At 32.3% G+C, this 18,284-nt stretch overlaps 1 protein-coding gene across 1 annotated transcript; it reads right to left on the reverse strand.

Annotated features, from left to right (window-relative positions):
* Nucleotides 1-1,020: 1,020 nt before the first annotated feature.
* Nucleotides 1,021-18,257, reverse strand: LOC127850893 (uncharacterized). Its single transcript, XM_052384284.1, has 8 exons — nt 17,639-18,257; nt 14,582-14,641; nt 14,322-14,369; nt 11,208-11,282; nt 7,627-7,686; nt 7,363-7,410; nt 3,812-3,849; nt 1,021-3,678 (listed from the first exon to the last, which is right to left on the reverse strand). Exons 2-8 carry the CDS (start codon nt 14,589-14,591, stop codon nt 3,508-3,510), a joined length of 450 nt encoding a protein of 149 aa, XP_052240244.1. The 5' UTR covers nt 14,592-14,641; nt 17,639-18,257; the 3' UTR covers nt 1,021-3,507.
* Between the last annotated feature and the right edge of the window lie 27 nt (nt 18,258-18,284).

Here is an 18,284-nt window from a genome sequence, read left to right on the forward strand (position 1 = left end):
AGGTAAGTGACCGATTGCCCAAACAGTACAAAACAGCACAATACAGCACATTACAAAACAACATAAACACAAATAAGAATAAAGCTGGGGTCACCGCCTTGGAACGGTCAATGCAAAGAATTGGGGGCTTAAACCGGTTTAGGAGCGCTCAACCTCACACTTGGCCCAGCAATATTCATAATACATTTAAGTGTAAATAAAATTTAACCTCATAGCATTGTAACTCAAATTAAACAATAATAAAAGGGAATTAAAACGCATCCAATTTAATTACAATTTAATTACTCAATGGTATTGAATATACCAGAGCAACAGAGTTACAACTTTTTGAGGCACGATGGAATGAAACTATGAACAAGTGTCAACTACATTCCTTCTTTATAGAAAAAGCAAGCACTGTCAACATTCCGACATAGCATGTGTTGTCGTATCTTCAAATAATTGAATGAGTCACTGACTTACTTGAATCAAACTTAAACCAATCCATTATGTCGCCAGTTATTCATCGTCTTTATTATTGGCAAATTTAATATTTTCGTTTAAGCTTGGTAATCCGTTAATTTGAGATGTCAAAAGCTTTTTGGACATAATTAACATTAACTTTTCTCATTATTCGAGGAAAGTTTGTATACTAGTTTATTCTGTAGTCGCAAAAACAAGTGATGACAAGATGTTATTAGCAACTTGAATATTTAAATTTGGTAATCCTTTTATGTAAGTGTCAAAAGCCTGTTGGAAAATATAATAAACGTTTAATATGTTTCTTTATTCGAAGGAACTTTGTTGTTTTGTCTAATCTGTAGTCGCAAACACAAGTGACGACAAGATATTTTTATCATTCAATGTTTCAAAATAATATAGTACGTCCGTAGTATTATATTTATAAAAACAATGAAAACACATAACAATTATCAGGAAATAAATGTTTAGTTAGCGACACCTAAGCGATATATACATGTCGCGCTACACAGAGCTATTAGAAATTAAATATTCTGTATTAAATGAAAGATTATAAACGAGATGTGTTGGTGAAACACAATGTCCGTCCATATATTTTACATTTTACATTGGAGGATGACCTTGACCTTTCACCACTCAAAATGTGCTGCTCCATGAGATACACAAGCATGCCGAATATCAAGTTGCTATATTCAATAATGCAAAAGTTATGGTCAATGTTAATGTTTGACGCAAACATACCAACAAACCAACAAACAGACAGGGCAAACACAATATGTCCCCCTGTATAGACTGAGGGACATAAACAACAACAACACTAGGTTACACTATAACATAAATTTAATAACGAATAAACGAATAAACCCGTTACCATGGTGTTTTTGAAACCCATATATTTGATTATATTTTAGATAAGAATGGTTAATCATCAGCATAAATATGTCGGGTTAATCATGCTTACTTCGGTTGGTTCTTTTTTATTGTTAGCAAACATGATGAAAGAAAACAAACCATTAAAACATAAAATGATCTATATGAATAAAACATCGAATGATGCATACATATATCTACATGAAGTGTCGTACAAATGACATAAGTAATACAAATAAACAAAATGCAAAACCTTGCATACAATAATACAGTAATCTGCTGGAAACATCGACTGTAGAAAATTTTACTATTATACCGATTGGTTTGCCCGTACAGCTTTTATTTATACATATTTTTTATCCCCCGTCATCGGCAGAGGGATATTGTTTTGGCGTTGTCCGTCCGTCCGTCTTTCCGTCCGTCCTTCTGTCCGTCCGTCCGGAGCAATATCTTGGAAGTGCTTTAGCGGATTTCATTGAAACTTGGTATAAGTATATATATTTATAAGAGGATGATGCACACCAAATGGCATTGTAAACCATCTGATAATAACGGAGTTATGGCCCTTTGTATCTTGAAAAAATGCTTTTTTGAGTGTCAAATATAACACTTTTGTGTCCTGAAGCATATTGGCGGGGGATATCAATTCAACGAATTTGCTTGTTTATTTTGCTTCGTATTTGCATTAATTCATGTTCTATAGTAAAACATTATAAACCGGATGACAAAAGAGTCATCTTTTAGAAAAAAATACAATTAAACGTTTATTAAATCACTTGAGAATCAACCGTAAGAAAACACAAGCACTCATATGAATAGTGTTGACAATAGTATAGTACACCTGCTTCATGAATATTCAAACAATTTATCGAAAATGCTGCTACATACGAAATACCATGTATAGGGCATGTGTATACAATGCAGAGGTAAAAAACAAAACACACGAATTACTTGCTTACTAACACATACACTTTTGAAATACTCTGGTTCAATTAAGCAGTTTATTAAGATAAACAAACAAATATGTTTTCCTAAACGTTTCAGAGGTTAGCATGAACAATTGCCAACGTGTAATGTATAATAGGAAATCAATTAATACGCACATGATTTTTATCACAAAGGAAAGCGGACACATACCATTCCAGAACATGTAAAAATACATTGACTACACAATCAGGAAACATCAACATCGGTCCTCTAATAGACACATAATTGTAACTCCTATTTAACATATTGTTATCCCCCGCAATATTGTTTTGGAGACGCGTGTATATAACAAATTATTAAGTATTCTTAATGTGTTTCTGCTTTATGGCGAGCACATTCAATGCCTCTTCGTAACAGCCATCTAGTAGCCTAATTTGAACAGCTACTGAAAATTGGTATGCCACAAGTGCGGCAGCTAGACTTCCTAATATGGGTATTGTCAGCTTAAGTGGTTCTGTTAGTAATTTATCGGCAGCTTTGAGGACCACGGTTTCAACTTATGTGTTTGCCACGTAAGTGATTGAAGGCCAAAATTATTCAAAAGCCGATTGAATGGCATTTTTAATTTATCTGCAATACGTTCTAAAGAGTGATCATCTGTTCCGCACTGATCTTTATAAAACAGCGCCTCTCTAACAAAGATGCTAATGTCGGAAATGATACATTTCCCAGTAATAGGAATCCCAACACCAGCCGATGATAAAAGGCAATTTTATATATTATGTTTTCCAAAAACGTTTTTGTTTCATTGAGGATTTCTTTAGCGAAAGATGGCATAGCCATTACTCAACTTTCTTTAGACCTGGTGAGTCATTCATTAAATGTGTGATATGATGATTGAAGTCGTACTCGTTGATTTTGTTATTGTTGATAAGAAAAACAAGAGGGTTTGTTTAAAGTTATGTTATGCTTTTGTTTCGTAGGTTCATCGAAAATGTCAATCTTGGCTATCTTGCCTTGGTTAGCTTTAAACTCGTTTTTGTACATCTTGATATGTTTGGGATCTCACAAAATAGAACTTTTTTTCAAGACGACTAATTTCGTTAGCTAGGCATAAGTCACTTTCAACCAAAATCAGGATGAAGAAGTCGTATTAAAAAACAAAAACAATGTCACCTAAATATGTTATCCATTGGTAGAGTTCCTACAGCCGGAAGGTCCAATAAAACAAGATAAGGAATATTATTAGCGTTATTGTTGTTCTGGTTTCTTCCGTTCCAGTCTTTGCATAGCGATGTTAACATGAGTGTGTTTCCTCTCATTCAAAGCATAGGTTATGATTTTACGAAGATTGGCGACTCCACTTTTTCGGACAGCAATTTGGACTTTTTTGATAAAATATCTTAAGTTTGGTTGTTCCTCCTGTGATTAAATCAACGTCATTTTTTTCAAATGCGGATTTTATATACATAATATTTCTTTATTTACCGAGTATTACGAACAAAAAATAATATTTTCAGTGTGAATTATGAAATGTAATGCAATTTGATATTACCATCGAGGGCTCCGACATGCTTGCATTACTCTGGCTACCTAATGAAGAAAAACCGATAAATATAAGTAAAGCGAGTTGTTTGAAGCAAAATATAGCAAAATATCATTATTTGTTGGTTTAAACAATATTTATTTGGCTATTCATATACAGCATGTAAGCAATATAATACAATACAAACATACTAGCAACTTTCGACGAAATATGCTTAACAAAAGGACTGCAAAGTGTAAATTGACAGAATTGAGATAAAAGCTCGAAGCTTATGCTGAGTCTCTCTTCTGTCTTTTGGAGGTGCTGCAGATAAGGTCTAAACAATTGAGCATATAAGAACAATTTATATAATGTCGAAACAATGAAAAGCGAATAATATAAGTATATATAAGTATACAGTATCGAAATGAGAAAAGGATAGGGGAAATAAAGCAATAACGTAAGATGATGATGAAGATAGCGAAAGAATGATATAACGTTTGTATACATCAGCATTATAAATGTGTAATAAAGAATGAGGTACAAGTGACAGAGTTATCACGACTTGAGAAAGTTTGCATAATAAAAGAAACAGTTGCGGGGCGGGGCATCGTTAGCAGGATCAGGTCTGTTCATGAAATGGGGTTTTGTTAAAATATATGACTATCTCTGATGAAAGACTGAACATGTTTGAATATTAGTGAATTTTCTTTGTATGATCCGTATTTGACACCAAAGAGAAGTAGTTGTACCGTGATGGGTTTAAAGCTGGAAATATTGTCGAATAGGATTGAAATTTTTTTCAATTTAAATTGGGCAAGTGAAGAAAAAGTGGTAGGTGTCATTAATCTTTCCACATTGACAATATGGACTTTCCGAAATGTTTTTCGCGTACAAATGTTCATTTAAGTTGCTGCAATTCATTTGCAGACGTGCGTGAAGAACATTCAGCGTCCGCTCACCATCGTAGTAATGCATGGGGATTTTTTGTTTGTCTTTGTTTAGATTTACTTTGAAGATAGAAAGAGAAGGAGCAGATCTAACAGATTCAGGTAAGACGTTCCATAGGTTTATCGTTGATGGCAATAACGATCATGAAAAAAGCTGTGATTTACATTGAATGCTGCGTATATTATCGGAATTGCGAAGTGGATATGCTATTGTTTTACCCACAATAAAGGGGATAAGGGAAGGCAATTATGGAGGTGATAGAGAATTATACATCTTGTAGAAGAGAGTCAGCTTATGTTTAGTTCTCCTATGTTTTAACGGTTCAAGAGCAGTTTCATTATATCAGTTCTGCAGTGATGATAGACGTGTCCCCCACTAATTATTCTAGCTGCTTCCTGTTGAATCGTTTCAAGCTCAATTTCATCCTGTGCAGTTATATTACCCCAGACTACATCACCGTATTCAAGAACTGGTCTTATGAATGTCGTATACACAGTTAGAAGGGACTTTCTATCGAGGGTAAATTTAAAAGATCTCATTAGATTAAATCTCTGCCATGCTTTATTCTTAATGGCTTCAATGCAGTCATGCCAGGAGCATGAGTTAGAAAAGTTAGGCCTAAATGTTTTTGAGACGAAACCTTATTTATTGTGCAGTTGTTAAGGAAAAGACGGGGGTGGATCAGGCGGATGATTTTTCTTAATATTACTAATGACTCGGTTTTATATGGATTAAAAGTAACCAAACACCTATCGGCCCAGGAATGGATTTTTACAAGATCAGCGTTGAGAAGAGTGGCTGCATCAACCGGATTGTCGACAATTATATAAAGCGTAGTATCGTCTGCAAACAAACGAACCGGACAGTGAATATCACACACAATGTCGTTAATGTATACAAGGAAAAGGAGAGGCCCTAATATGGATCCCTGGGGAATACCAGTGTTGATTGGCAGTGAGTCAGATTTACAACCGGAAATTACAACACACTGTCTTCTGTCATTAAGATAGTCCTGTACCCACGATAAAAGATTGCCCGAGATACCACTGAGTCTTAGCTTATGAATAAGCCCTGCGCGCCATACTCCATCAAAAGCCTTAGAAATGTCAATTCTTTTTTATCGACAACATATTACACAGTATACATATATAAAAGAACATTATACACAACGTATAAGCAAATCTAAAGTCATTGTTTGATCAAATTTAAGGATGAGATTTTTTTAAATTTACTAAATCATTGACAAATTTGCATAATGACTATCCAGATAACAAGTTTCTTAAACCGGGATTCCAACCAATGTCCTTTAAATCATTAAGCGCACAATTTATACACCAGGCCCTTTTGACATTCGCTGATCGGATACAATGAGGTTTTTGTACTTGATCGATGTAAGCAATACTATTGATAATTGAAAGAAACTAAATGACTGCTAAGTGTTCCATTGTTTTGGATTACACGCTTTATAATTTCTTAATTTGAGCTGAGGGTATATTCTGTAACAAATTAACTTTAAACGTTTATGTGCATTAGTGCAATGTTATTCCGGTCCGTAATTCATTTGTTTTGTGGGCGGATGTTTTGTAAATTCGACCAAAATTGTGAACACGTAAGATGATGGTATTCATTTCATGCATTTATTGCAACACATTTAATGACTATGTCCCCTATCTCCCTGACGTGTTTGCATACTGCAATGTTTAATTTTGCTTTTTGCTTAATTAATTGCATTAATCATCAGAATTAGTTTTTTGATAAATACAATCGACATTATGACAAACATACTCGCCTACTATTTTGATCAGAAGTTAAGTACTATGGTGGCGATTTAATGTTTTAGGTTATCTAATACAAATATTTTAACCATCGAAAAAACTTTATTTTGCATGCAGCTTGTACACTTTGTATAGTAGACTCCAATCCAAATTACATTCCTACATGTATTCCCTTTGACGACGACGGAGTACCTCGATCAAAATAGACGTTGCAAAACGACGGGATAATTAAACGTACGAATAGGAATTAACATCTATCAATTTAAAGATTGGTAATAGTTTTTTATATTTATTAGCAGTCAAATGTAATTCTCGACAAAAATAAAACAGACATTGAAAACTAAATTGATAAAGATGTATAGGACAAAACATAATGAAGTTCCTCATTTAAGCACTTTGCAACCATCTATCAACGCATCCTGTTTGACGTAAACCCATGTCTATTGTGGGAGAAATTAACCAAAATAAAACAACTGATGAACGAAAATATCTAAATGAAGATATAATTGTAATTTTTGGGCAATGATCTATAATGTAACCATGTCCGGAGTTTGAAATCGGTATCAGTTAGTTTTAAGAACTAGAATTACGAATAATTCAAATGATTACCAAATTAGAACAATTTACACGAATGCATTATTTATAATTAAAATTAAGTTTAATTAAAGGTGAATGAGCTTAAAGCAAATCTTGTCATTAGTTCTTTTTTATGACTCCACAATCAAAGTGACAAAGGTGTTTACCACTTCTTCTGATACCTTGCATCAGATTCGTAAAAGCTCTATGATATTCCTTTGTCGAAATTACATTACGGTTCATTAATCATAAGAAAATCAAAATCCTCTATATATTTACCTTCCTCTTCATTTTGACTTTGCTTATAATCATATCCAATGTTTATATCTGAAACAATAACATGTGTATTAACATACCGTTGCTTTCATAATACGACACATTGAAGTTATGAATGTACGTACACTTGTAAAGTCTGGAAAGCAAATCGAATATATGTATAGGGCATACGTGCATGTAATACACCTTATAAAACCTCGTATACACGATCTTTCCATACTTAAACCTACAGTTATGATTTAAGCTACACAACATGAACTCATTAACCTTTTATCACATGTATCTCTTTTCGTGGATCACCCACGCAATCTGTCACAACGGCAGTATCTGAAACAATTTTCGATTCGGAAATATGAATTATCGTTCAATTATTTGGTTATAAGATGCTCCAAAATTAGATAAATGCATTCTAGAACTATATATACTAATACTGTAAGACTTTTGTTTACCAACTTTTTCAAAAGACATATAGCAACATTTAACTTAAGGTCCACACGTTCACACAGATTATTTGTTCTAATAAAAGGATAGCTATGAACCTGGACAATGAATGCCAAACCATGGAATGTTAAACGTATGTTTGCACTCTTTATATCCATATGCATTAAGTGTGTACGAATACGTGTTAAGTCTTTGATAATTATAATAGTGTCAGGAGTAATTGTTAAGTGTTTGTTTAAGAAACGTTATATACACTATTGTACATTTATTTAGTTTTATAAACAAAATGGAGTAACATTTTAGTAATTTTGTTTTAAAATATTCGAAAGCAGGCTGAGTAAGTTTAAAGAATAAACCGCTGAATGAATGTCCAATTAAATACTACCAGTTAGAAAAGGCCGTGTAGATTATTTTAAGACACACATCACTTGATTCCTGTGTATCTCAATCCTTGTCAGAAAGTTACAATGGTCATCTTAAGAAGAAACAACTAAAATACCTTTAAAATGCCCAATTTTATCATATTGTTGATGTTTATAATGCAAGAGAAAGGTAGGTAATCACGAAAAAGCCATCGAACATATATACAATTTCCCCCGAGAACAACTGTTTATTAACAATGGTTTTATAGATTAACTACTTTTGCAGAAGCGATTTCGTCTCTTTTCGCGCTTAAATTAATACAAAATTTAATTTTGTATGCGTCGTTTTTATTCAACAATTTAAAAGCTTATGTTTATGTTCGAGGTTCCAGACCACTTCGCAGTCTGTTTAAGACTTAAATATGAAATTTTATTAATAGTACTGTTCTTTGCATTTTTTTCTGATTCAAGTATATGTTAATTAGACGACCCAAAAACACGGAAATGTTTATTGACCACAATACCTTCTTTTCTAAATTCAAAACATCATGCCTATGATTTACAATTTCGTTTACGGAAAACCACGAAAAACATGCAAGCAACTGCATTTAACGAGTTCGATTCCATTTTATATAACCTAAAACTTCATTGAAGCGCAATTGACTTTGTTGACTTTGTGGATATTTGGTTCAAATTGTCAGTTCACTTTTTGCGGCACCTCATGCGTTACTTTAATCAAGCCGTATGTAATTATTATTTGCAAGCGATTTGATTGTATGGTAATCATTATGATTTAGGACTTCTCTCATACTTTTTATTAAGTTTTATCAGGCTATTTGTCACTGTCAAACTATCGGATTTGATCCAGATTAGGCGCAAAACATTATTTAAAACATAAAACTTTTAAAAAAATTGGTTTATTTCCCATGCTCACCGTTGATCGTGTAGTAAGGCGTTCTGATTGTGAATGCTATGGCAATACATACCTTTCTTGTAAGTTGTTTGAGTACATGGTGTGTTATTTGTATCAATAACAGTTTTAATATGTATGGGTATACTTTTGATCAATTTGTAGTACATCAGGAAATTACTTGTAGGTATTCCGAATATGTAGCATAAGTTATCAAAAGAATAGAAGTCGTTTATTCTGTAGTCGGATAATTGATTTACATATTTTATATTTTGTTCGAACCATTTTTTATAGAAAAACGTTTTATTATTAGTAATTATGTCTTTATTGTTCCATAGAATGATTTTACTGTTTATTTTGGTTTCTAAATTATGAGTAACTTTACACAATGCCGATAGAACATTCGATAGAAATATGTTTTTGGTTGAAATTTCGTCTAAGATATTGTTGTCGATATTACATTAAAAAAGTAAGGCGTCACCATATGTTTAAAGGATTTTCTGGTAGAATAATTCCCATTTACTCGTATTGGTGTTATCGAAGTATTTTTTGACCCAACTGCATTTGATTGCATTCAGGATTTAATTTATATCCGTTAGTCTGATAAATCCATATTCTACTGATTGAATTAATTGAGTTCGCTTAATTTTATAAGGTTTACCGTCCCATATGAAATTCAATATTTCTGATTTTATATCTTCAATAATATCATTTGGTGGGTTTGGGAGAACTGTTAGTGTATACATTAATTTCGGGAGTGCAAACGTTTTTAACACGGTGTTTTTTTCCGATTAGTGTAAGTTTACGATGCTGCCATGATTTTAAACATTTTTTTTAATTTAGGCAATATGTTTTTTTAAATGGTTTCATTTTCATTGTTTGTAAAGGTTTTTTTCTTACGTTGTTGCTTCATCTGATGTCAAGCTGAATTTCATTTCTTTTTTAAGATGATTATTACTTTGTTTAAATTTACCTATTCGTAGCACAGTTCATTTACTTTTTTTAGTTTAAGACCAGATGCCGTTCCAAAAAGGGTTAGCGATTCTATAAGATTATCGAATGAGTCTCTATTGTCATTTAAAAAATAAGTAGAGTCGTCAGCAAATAGGGACTCTTGAATTTCTTTGTCGGGTTCTAGCGATATTCACTTTATTTTGTTATTTGATTGGATATAGTGCGATAGAAACTCGATGCATATAATAAATAGCGAGGATGAAAGTGGACATCCTTGTCTTACCCCTCGTGCGATGTAAAAACTGTTTGAGAAAAAGCCATTGCTAATAATTATACTGTTCATATTGGTGTAAAATAGTTTTACCCATTTAATTAGACTTTCGCCGAAATTCTAAGCAAGAGAACATAAACGAATGGTCTAGTAAATCGAAAGCCTTTTTGAAAATGAGGCCAGTATTGTTTGGTTGGTTAGACAGATCTATTGCAAAGCAAACACAACAACTGAATTTCAAATTATCTTTAACTATATAATGTTCATGTTAATGGACTTGTTTAATTTTTTTCGTATATTTGAAAAATGGCATTAAATACATTCATTTTAAAATATTACACATTTTGGCTGGTCTTAATAAGACTATATCAGTACATAATTTTGACTGGAACCGAGCCCCTGACCTTTCTAACAAAATTTGAAGCAGTGATAAAGGCTTTTGGAATTGTCAGTTTTTGAAACACAATTATAGCAATAGACGATATTTTCAAATTAATCGACGAGAAGCGTTCAAACCGATCCCTTATTTAACCTATTTAGATTCGTGATGTTTATAAACACATCTGTATAAAACAAATCAGGAATAGCTGTTTGCTTATTTGAGTATATATATTATATGTTTTATTATTTGTTTAATGGAAAATTTTCTTTTTCTCAAAAGGTAAAAAAATCCGTCAACGTTTTAAGTTCATGGGGTTATTTATTTGGGACGGAACAACATTCAAATAAACATAAAAGTTACATGAAAACACTTGAAATGAAAACTAGAATTTAAGCACTACCGCGTTTAAGGAACAATGATTAATAAAATACTTGTATGGTTGTAATTTTGTTCTCCTGCTGAAATAAGTATTTGAGTTGAAACATTTAAAGAATGTAAACTGTAACTAATGGAATAAACGTTATTTACCCGTGAATTCATCTGATAGTTCACCGCTTTCATTGGAAGATTGTTTGAGACGGGAACCATCGTCATCGTTAAAATCTGTTCAAAATGAACATGTTGAGATATGTGATCTTCAAAATGCAGTATTTTTATATGAACTATGCTAAAGATGCGTGATTTCTCTTGCGAGATTATTTAATCTTAATGGTGAACTGCAGTTCTTTATTACACAACAAAATATACTTAACGTTTAGCTTTCATTCATATTGACATGTTGAGGCGATATTTAAATTGCGCTTGTTTAAATCTCGGACCTTATTCATAATTATTTTATATAATTCGTTCTCGTATGTAATCAAATGCTCAGAAGCGCGAGGAAGTATTTTATTTATAGTAAATGACAAATAGACATTTTATCGCTCATATGGGAAATGCGGCAGCTAGCCTTCCAACAATGCGTATTGTCAGCTTAAGTGGTTATGTTACTAATGTATCTGCTTCTGTGAAGACCAGCTTATGTTAGTGCCACGTGAGATATGTGTAGTCCAAAATTATTCAAAAACTCGTTGAATTGCATTTTGATTTGGGTGCAATATACGTTCTTAGACTAAAGAGCAATCATCTGTTCCAAACTGATTTTTATAAAACAGTACTTTTCTGACAAATATGCTAATGTCGGAAATGAACCTGTCCCAGGATTAGGAATCCCAACCCCAGCCGATGATAAAAAGGCAATTTTAATATGTTCTGTTTTCCAATTTTTTTTTCATCGAGGTTGTCTTTAGTTAAAGATTTCATAGCCATTACACAAGTTTCTTTTATTCGACCTTGAGAGCCATGCATTAATAGTGTGAAGATGATTGAAGTCGTACTCGTTATTATTGATTAGAAAAACATGGGGGTTTTAAATGCCATTTGTTTTAAGTTTTGTGATTGTTTTGTTTCGTATGTCATCGTTAGCTTTGAACTCGTTTTTCACATCGTGATATGTTACGGATCACACAAAATAGAACTTCTGTTCAAAACGAGAAATTTCGTTAGCTAGACATAGGTCATTTTCTTTAAATCGGGTAGGCGAAATAAGGATGAAGAAGTCGTTTGTAAACAAAAAACAACAATGTCACGTAAATATGTTATCCGTGGGAAGTATGGAGTCTCTTCACTCGGAAGGTCCCATAGAACAAGATTAGGATTATTGTTATGTGGATAGGCGTTATTGTTGTAGTGTTTTTCCGTTCCAGTCTTTGCATAGCGATGTTAACTTGAGTGTGTTTCTTTTTATTTAAAGCATCGGTTATGATTTTACTAAGATTGTTGACTCCACCTTTTCGGATAGCAACTTCGACTTTTTTTGAAGAAATCTGTTAGGTTTCGTTGTTTCTCCTGTGATAAAATCTACGTGTTTCTTTTTTAAATACGGATCGTATATGCATAATATATGAGTTTACTTATTGAGTATTACGAACAAAACATTAATCTGATCATTATTAATTATGAAATGTAATGAAGTGTGATAATTACCATTGAAGGTTTCGACATGCTTGCATTACTCTGGCTACCTGATGACGATACACGATATATATAAGTCAAGTGAGTTGTTTGAAGCAAATTATAGAAAAAATTCCCCCATTTTGTTCATAAACAACATATTACATAGTATATATAAAAGAACCTTATACACAAAGAATAGCAAATGTAAAGTATGTCATTCAATCATCTTTTGAACAAATTTAAGGATAAAAAGATTTTTTTTTAATATTCTATATCATTGAAAAATCGACAAAATGACTATCCGAATAATACATTTCTTAAACCGGGACTCAAATGCCCTTTAAATTATAAAGCGCCGGATTTATACACCAGGCTGTTTCGACATTCGCTGATCAGACACAATGAGGTATTTGTACTTAATCAATGTAAGCAATACAATTGGTAATTGAAATATAATTGCTAAGTATTCAATAGTTTTGGGTTACACGCTTTTATTATTTCTTAATTTGAACGATTTCTTAATTTAAACTTTTATGTGTATTTGTGCTATGTTATTTCAGGCCGTAATATTAACCATGCATTTATTTTGTGGACGGATTTTTGTCAATTCGTCAATAAGTTGTGAACAGGTTATATGATGGTATTCATTTAATGCAACACGATGTATGACTATGCCGCTATCTCCCTGGGGAGTTTGCATAATGTACTGTTAAGTTTCGCTTATTTAATTGCATAAGTCATCAATTTATGTTATTGTTTAATAAATAAAATTGACATCATGACAAAAATACTTCGCCTGTTATTTTGATCAGAATTCAATTAATATGGTGGCGTTTTTTTGTTTGTAGTTTATCTAGTACACATTTACTAACAGTCGTCAAAAATTCATTGTGCATGCTGCTTGAATTCTATTTAATTTATAAAAGTAGAATTCAATCCAAATTACATTCCTTTTCCCTTTGACGACGAGGTAGTACCTCGACCCAAATAGACTTTGCAAAACGACGGGATAATTAAACTTACAAATATGAATAAACATCTATCAATTTGAATACTGAATAGTGGTTTTTATATCTAATAGCGGACAATGGTAATTCTTGACACATATAAAACAGACATTTATAACATAATTGATAAAGAAGAATATAATAAAACATAATGAAGCTAGAATTCCTCAGTAAAGCACTTTGCAACCATCTATCAACGCATCCTGTTTAACGTTAAACCTGTCTCCATTGTGGGAGAAATTAACCAGAAAAAAACACTGATAAAAGAAAATATCTTAATGAAGCCAGAATTGTAATTGTTGGGCAATGCACTCTATAATGTACCCATGTACGGAGTTTGAAATCGGTATCTGTTAGTTTTTACAAATAATATTACATATATTTCAAATGATTACCAAATTCGAACAATATGCGTAAATGTTCAATTTATAATTGAAATTTAGTTTTAATTAAAAGTGAATGAGCTTCAAGCAAATCTTGTCATAAGTTATTTTTATGACTCCAGAATCAAATTGACAAAGGCGTATAACTCTTTTCTGATACATTGCATCAGATTCGTAAAAGCCCTATGATATTCTTTTACTAAAATTACGTTACGGTTCATTAATAGTTAGCAAATCAATATCCTCTATACATTTACCTTCCCCTTCATGTTTACTTAGCTCATAATCAGATCCATTGTTTATATCTGAAACAATTACATGTGTATTAACATACGGTTGTTTTCACAATACGACACATTGCAGTAATGAATGAGTTTACCTATGTACGTAAACTTGTAAAGTCTGGAAAGCAAATCAAATAGTTACACAAAGTATTAGTGCATGTAATACGCCTATTAAAAAAACACATATTTAAACGTACAGTTGTGATATAAGTTGTACACATTAAAACATTAACCTTTAGTCATATGTATCTCCTTTCGTGGATCACCCACGCAATATGTCACATCGGCTGTATCTGTAAAAATGTTCGATTAGGCAATATGAATTATCGTTCACGTATTTGGCTATATGATGTTACACAAATAGTTATCATACAACGCATATTATAACTATATATACTTATACTGTAAGTATTTGGTTTACCAACTGCTTCAAAAGACATATTGTGACATTTAACTTAAGGTCCCCAAGTTCACACTTATAGTTTGTTCTCACAAAAGCATAGCTACGAATTGCAACCTAAGCTATGACCTGGGCACTGAATGCTAAACCATAGACGGTGATACTTATGTTGACACTCTTTATTGCCATGTGCATTACGTGTGTACAAATATGTTTTAAGTCTTTGATAATTCCAATAATGTCAGGAGTTATAGTGTTTGTTTAAGAAATGTTGTATACCTTTTTGTACATGTATTTAGTTTTATAATGCATAAACATTTAAGTAAGTTTTGTTTTCAATATATTCGAAAGCAGGCTGAGTTAGTTTAAACCGCTGAATGATTTTTCAATTACACAATACTAGTTATAGTTAGAAAGGCCTTGTAGATTAGTTTAGCCGCATATCACTTATTTATTCCTGTGTATCTCAATCTTTGTCATATAAAGCAAGTTAAAAATGGTCATCTTAAGAAGAAACAACTTAAAGACATGTAAATTTCTAATCTATCATATTATTGATGTTTAGGGATGTTGTGTCATCTGCAAGAGGACAGTGGGTGATCATGAAGAAGCCATCAAACATATTATCACTTCCCCACAAGTACAACTGTTTATTAATAGTTGTTTTGTAGATTAACTACTGCTACATTAGCGTTTTGATCTCTTTTCACGCTTTTAATTAAATACAGCATTTAATTTTGTATACGTAGTGTTAATTCAACAATTTACAATCGTATGCATGAGGTTCCAGACCAATACGCAGTCTGTTTACGACTTAAATATGTTTTGTTACTAATAATACTGTTTTTTTTTTACAATTTTTTGATTCGACGATATGTATATTAGACGACACCAAACACTGCTATGTTTTATTGGCCACAATATCGGCCTTTCTCCATGCAAAACATCATGCCTATGATTTACTATTTGTTTTACGGAAAACCATTTAAACAGGTAAGCAAATGAATTTAACGAGTTCGAATACATTTATATTAATATTAATAAAACTTCATTGAAGCGCAATTGTTATGTATTCTTTTTTTTCTTTTTACGTTGTGGATATTTGGTTCAAATTGGCAGTTCACTTTTTGCGACATCTCATGCGTTACTGAATCCGTATGTAATTATTATTTGCAAGCAATTCGATTGTATGGGTATTTTTATGGTTTGGACATTTTCTCATTCTTATTTTAAGTATTATCAGACTTCTTTAACAGTTAAATCCAGATTTGCCCCAAATCATATCGTTAAAACATGTTTAACAATTTGCTTTTCCCATGCTCACCGTTGATCGTGTAGTTAGGCGTTCTAATTGTGAATTCAATGGCAATAATACCTTCGTTGCAAATTGTCAGGTAATTGATCACCGGTTTTTCTATACATACAGACTCAATGTCAAAACCTAAAACACTCGCAATTTAAGTATGTCAATCTTATACAAATGACATAGTCCACTTGTTCAAAGGGTATTTCTGATCTCTTGTTTAAACTTCTATTACACTGTACAGGATCATAACATTGCAAACAGATAAAACAGATCAAGATCAGCATTCACGTACCTCATACAATAAATATTGAGAACACAATTAAACAGTTTTATTGCAAAGCAAACTGAAAAAATGCATTTCAAATTATCATAATCTTTATAATTTTCATGTAAACGGACTTATTTACATTGTTTCGTATTTTTGAAAAATGTCATTAAAAACATACATTTTAAAATAGTAATCAATTAGGCTAGTCTTTAATACATTCGCACACACTTTTGACTGGAATCGAACTCATGGCCTTTCTAAAAAAAATTTGGAGCGCGTGATAAAAGCTTTTGGAATTAACAGTTTTTTTGAAATACAATATTAGCAATTGACGTTATTTTCCAATTGATCGACGAATCGGTTCCTTATGTAACCTCTTTGGATTCACGGTCTTATATATAAAACAATAAAGGAATAGATGTTTGCTTTTTTGAGTATGTGTTTATATATATTGTTTTTGTTTTTGTTTTTTTAATAGAAAATTAATTGTCTTTTTCTCAAACTGTAAAACGTGTTTGATCGTTTTAAGTGCATGGTGTCGCCGTCGTTCTTAAACCTCGTAGCTCCCAAATTTTCATTTATTTCGTCTTTTCAGAATATATGAAGTCTGGCGCGTGTTTTGTGCTATATCTCGTAGCTCTACGCCAACCAGAGCCCTTGAAAAAGCCACGTGACGAAATGTTGTAAAAATAATGGTTGGCTTTTGTTTCCGGCGAAAAGTCGTAGCGACGTCATAGCACCTATAGGTACGTCATTTCGTTTGAACACAAAAACGTTTTTATATTTGCAGCTACGAGGTTTCTTATCAGGACGAATTGTCGTACCTCATAAAGATGACAAAACTGTGGTGACAAAATATCGTTGCTACCCTTTCTGAATATCAGTATGACTTATCAGTATGACTTACGCGTCTACGGCTTTAACCGTATTTTGCAGCTTCATTTGTTTCGTTTTTTTTTTTACAGAATTTCAATTTCTAACACAACATTATAAAAAATGAGACGGTTTTTTCTCTCCCCTGAAAAGTTGGCATTTTCTAGCTACCAGGTTTGAGAACGACAGCGACGATGGGTTATTTATTTGGGACGAACCAATATTTAAATAAACATAAAAAATCTGTACTCGAAAAAGGAAATCGCTACATGAAAACACATGATAAAATGACAACCAGAATTTAAAAACTAGCGCGTTAAAAAAAAAACAATAATTAATTAAATACTTTCATTGTTTTGATTTTGATCTCCTGCCGAAACTAGTATTGCAGTTTAAATATTTCAACAGTGTAAACTGTAACTAATGGTATAAACGTTATTTACCCGTGAATTCATCCGACAGTTCACAGCTTTGTTTGAGACGGGAACCTGTTCAAAATGAAAATATCGAGATATATGATCTTCCAAATGCAATTCTTGAATATGAACGATGCTAAAGATGCGTGATTTCTCTTACGAGATTATTAAATCTTAATAGTGAACAATAGTGTTTTATAACACAGCAAAACATAATTAACGTTAAGCTGTCATTCATATTGACATGTTGAGCGTTGACGAGGCGATATATGTACCGCGTTTTTAATTTCGGACCTTATTCATAACCATTTTATATAATTTGTTCTTGCATGTAATATCAAATGCTCAGAAGCGAGAGGAGGCATTTGTATAGGAAATAACAAATACAAATTTCATCGCCCATATGGACTGTGTTGTTCTACATAAACTGACATTCGGCCTTGAAAATATGATCCTAAGAGCATCATGCAGTTCAATGTTGTTTGTTATTGTTCTTTAACGTCTTGTTTGTAATGATTCCATTTGAATTAAAAGTCTTAAAACCATTATAAAATATATAAAGACGCTGATAGTATAAATAATTCGTTAGAGGTATCGAAAGTCATTATGAATTCAGTTCCCTTGTCCTACAGCTCGCACATATTGACCTGGCACTCGTGAGCACAATGAGCAT

The sequence above is a fragment of the Dreissena polymorpha genome, chromosome 11 (assembly GCF_020536995.1).
Source record: "Dreissena polymorpha isolate Duluth1 chromosome 11, UMN_Dpol_1.0, whole genome shotgun sequence".
NCBI classification, from domain to species: domain Eukaryota; kingdom Metazoa; phylum Mollusca; class Bivalvia; order Myida; family Dreissenidae; genus Dreissena; species Dreissena polymorpha.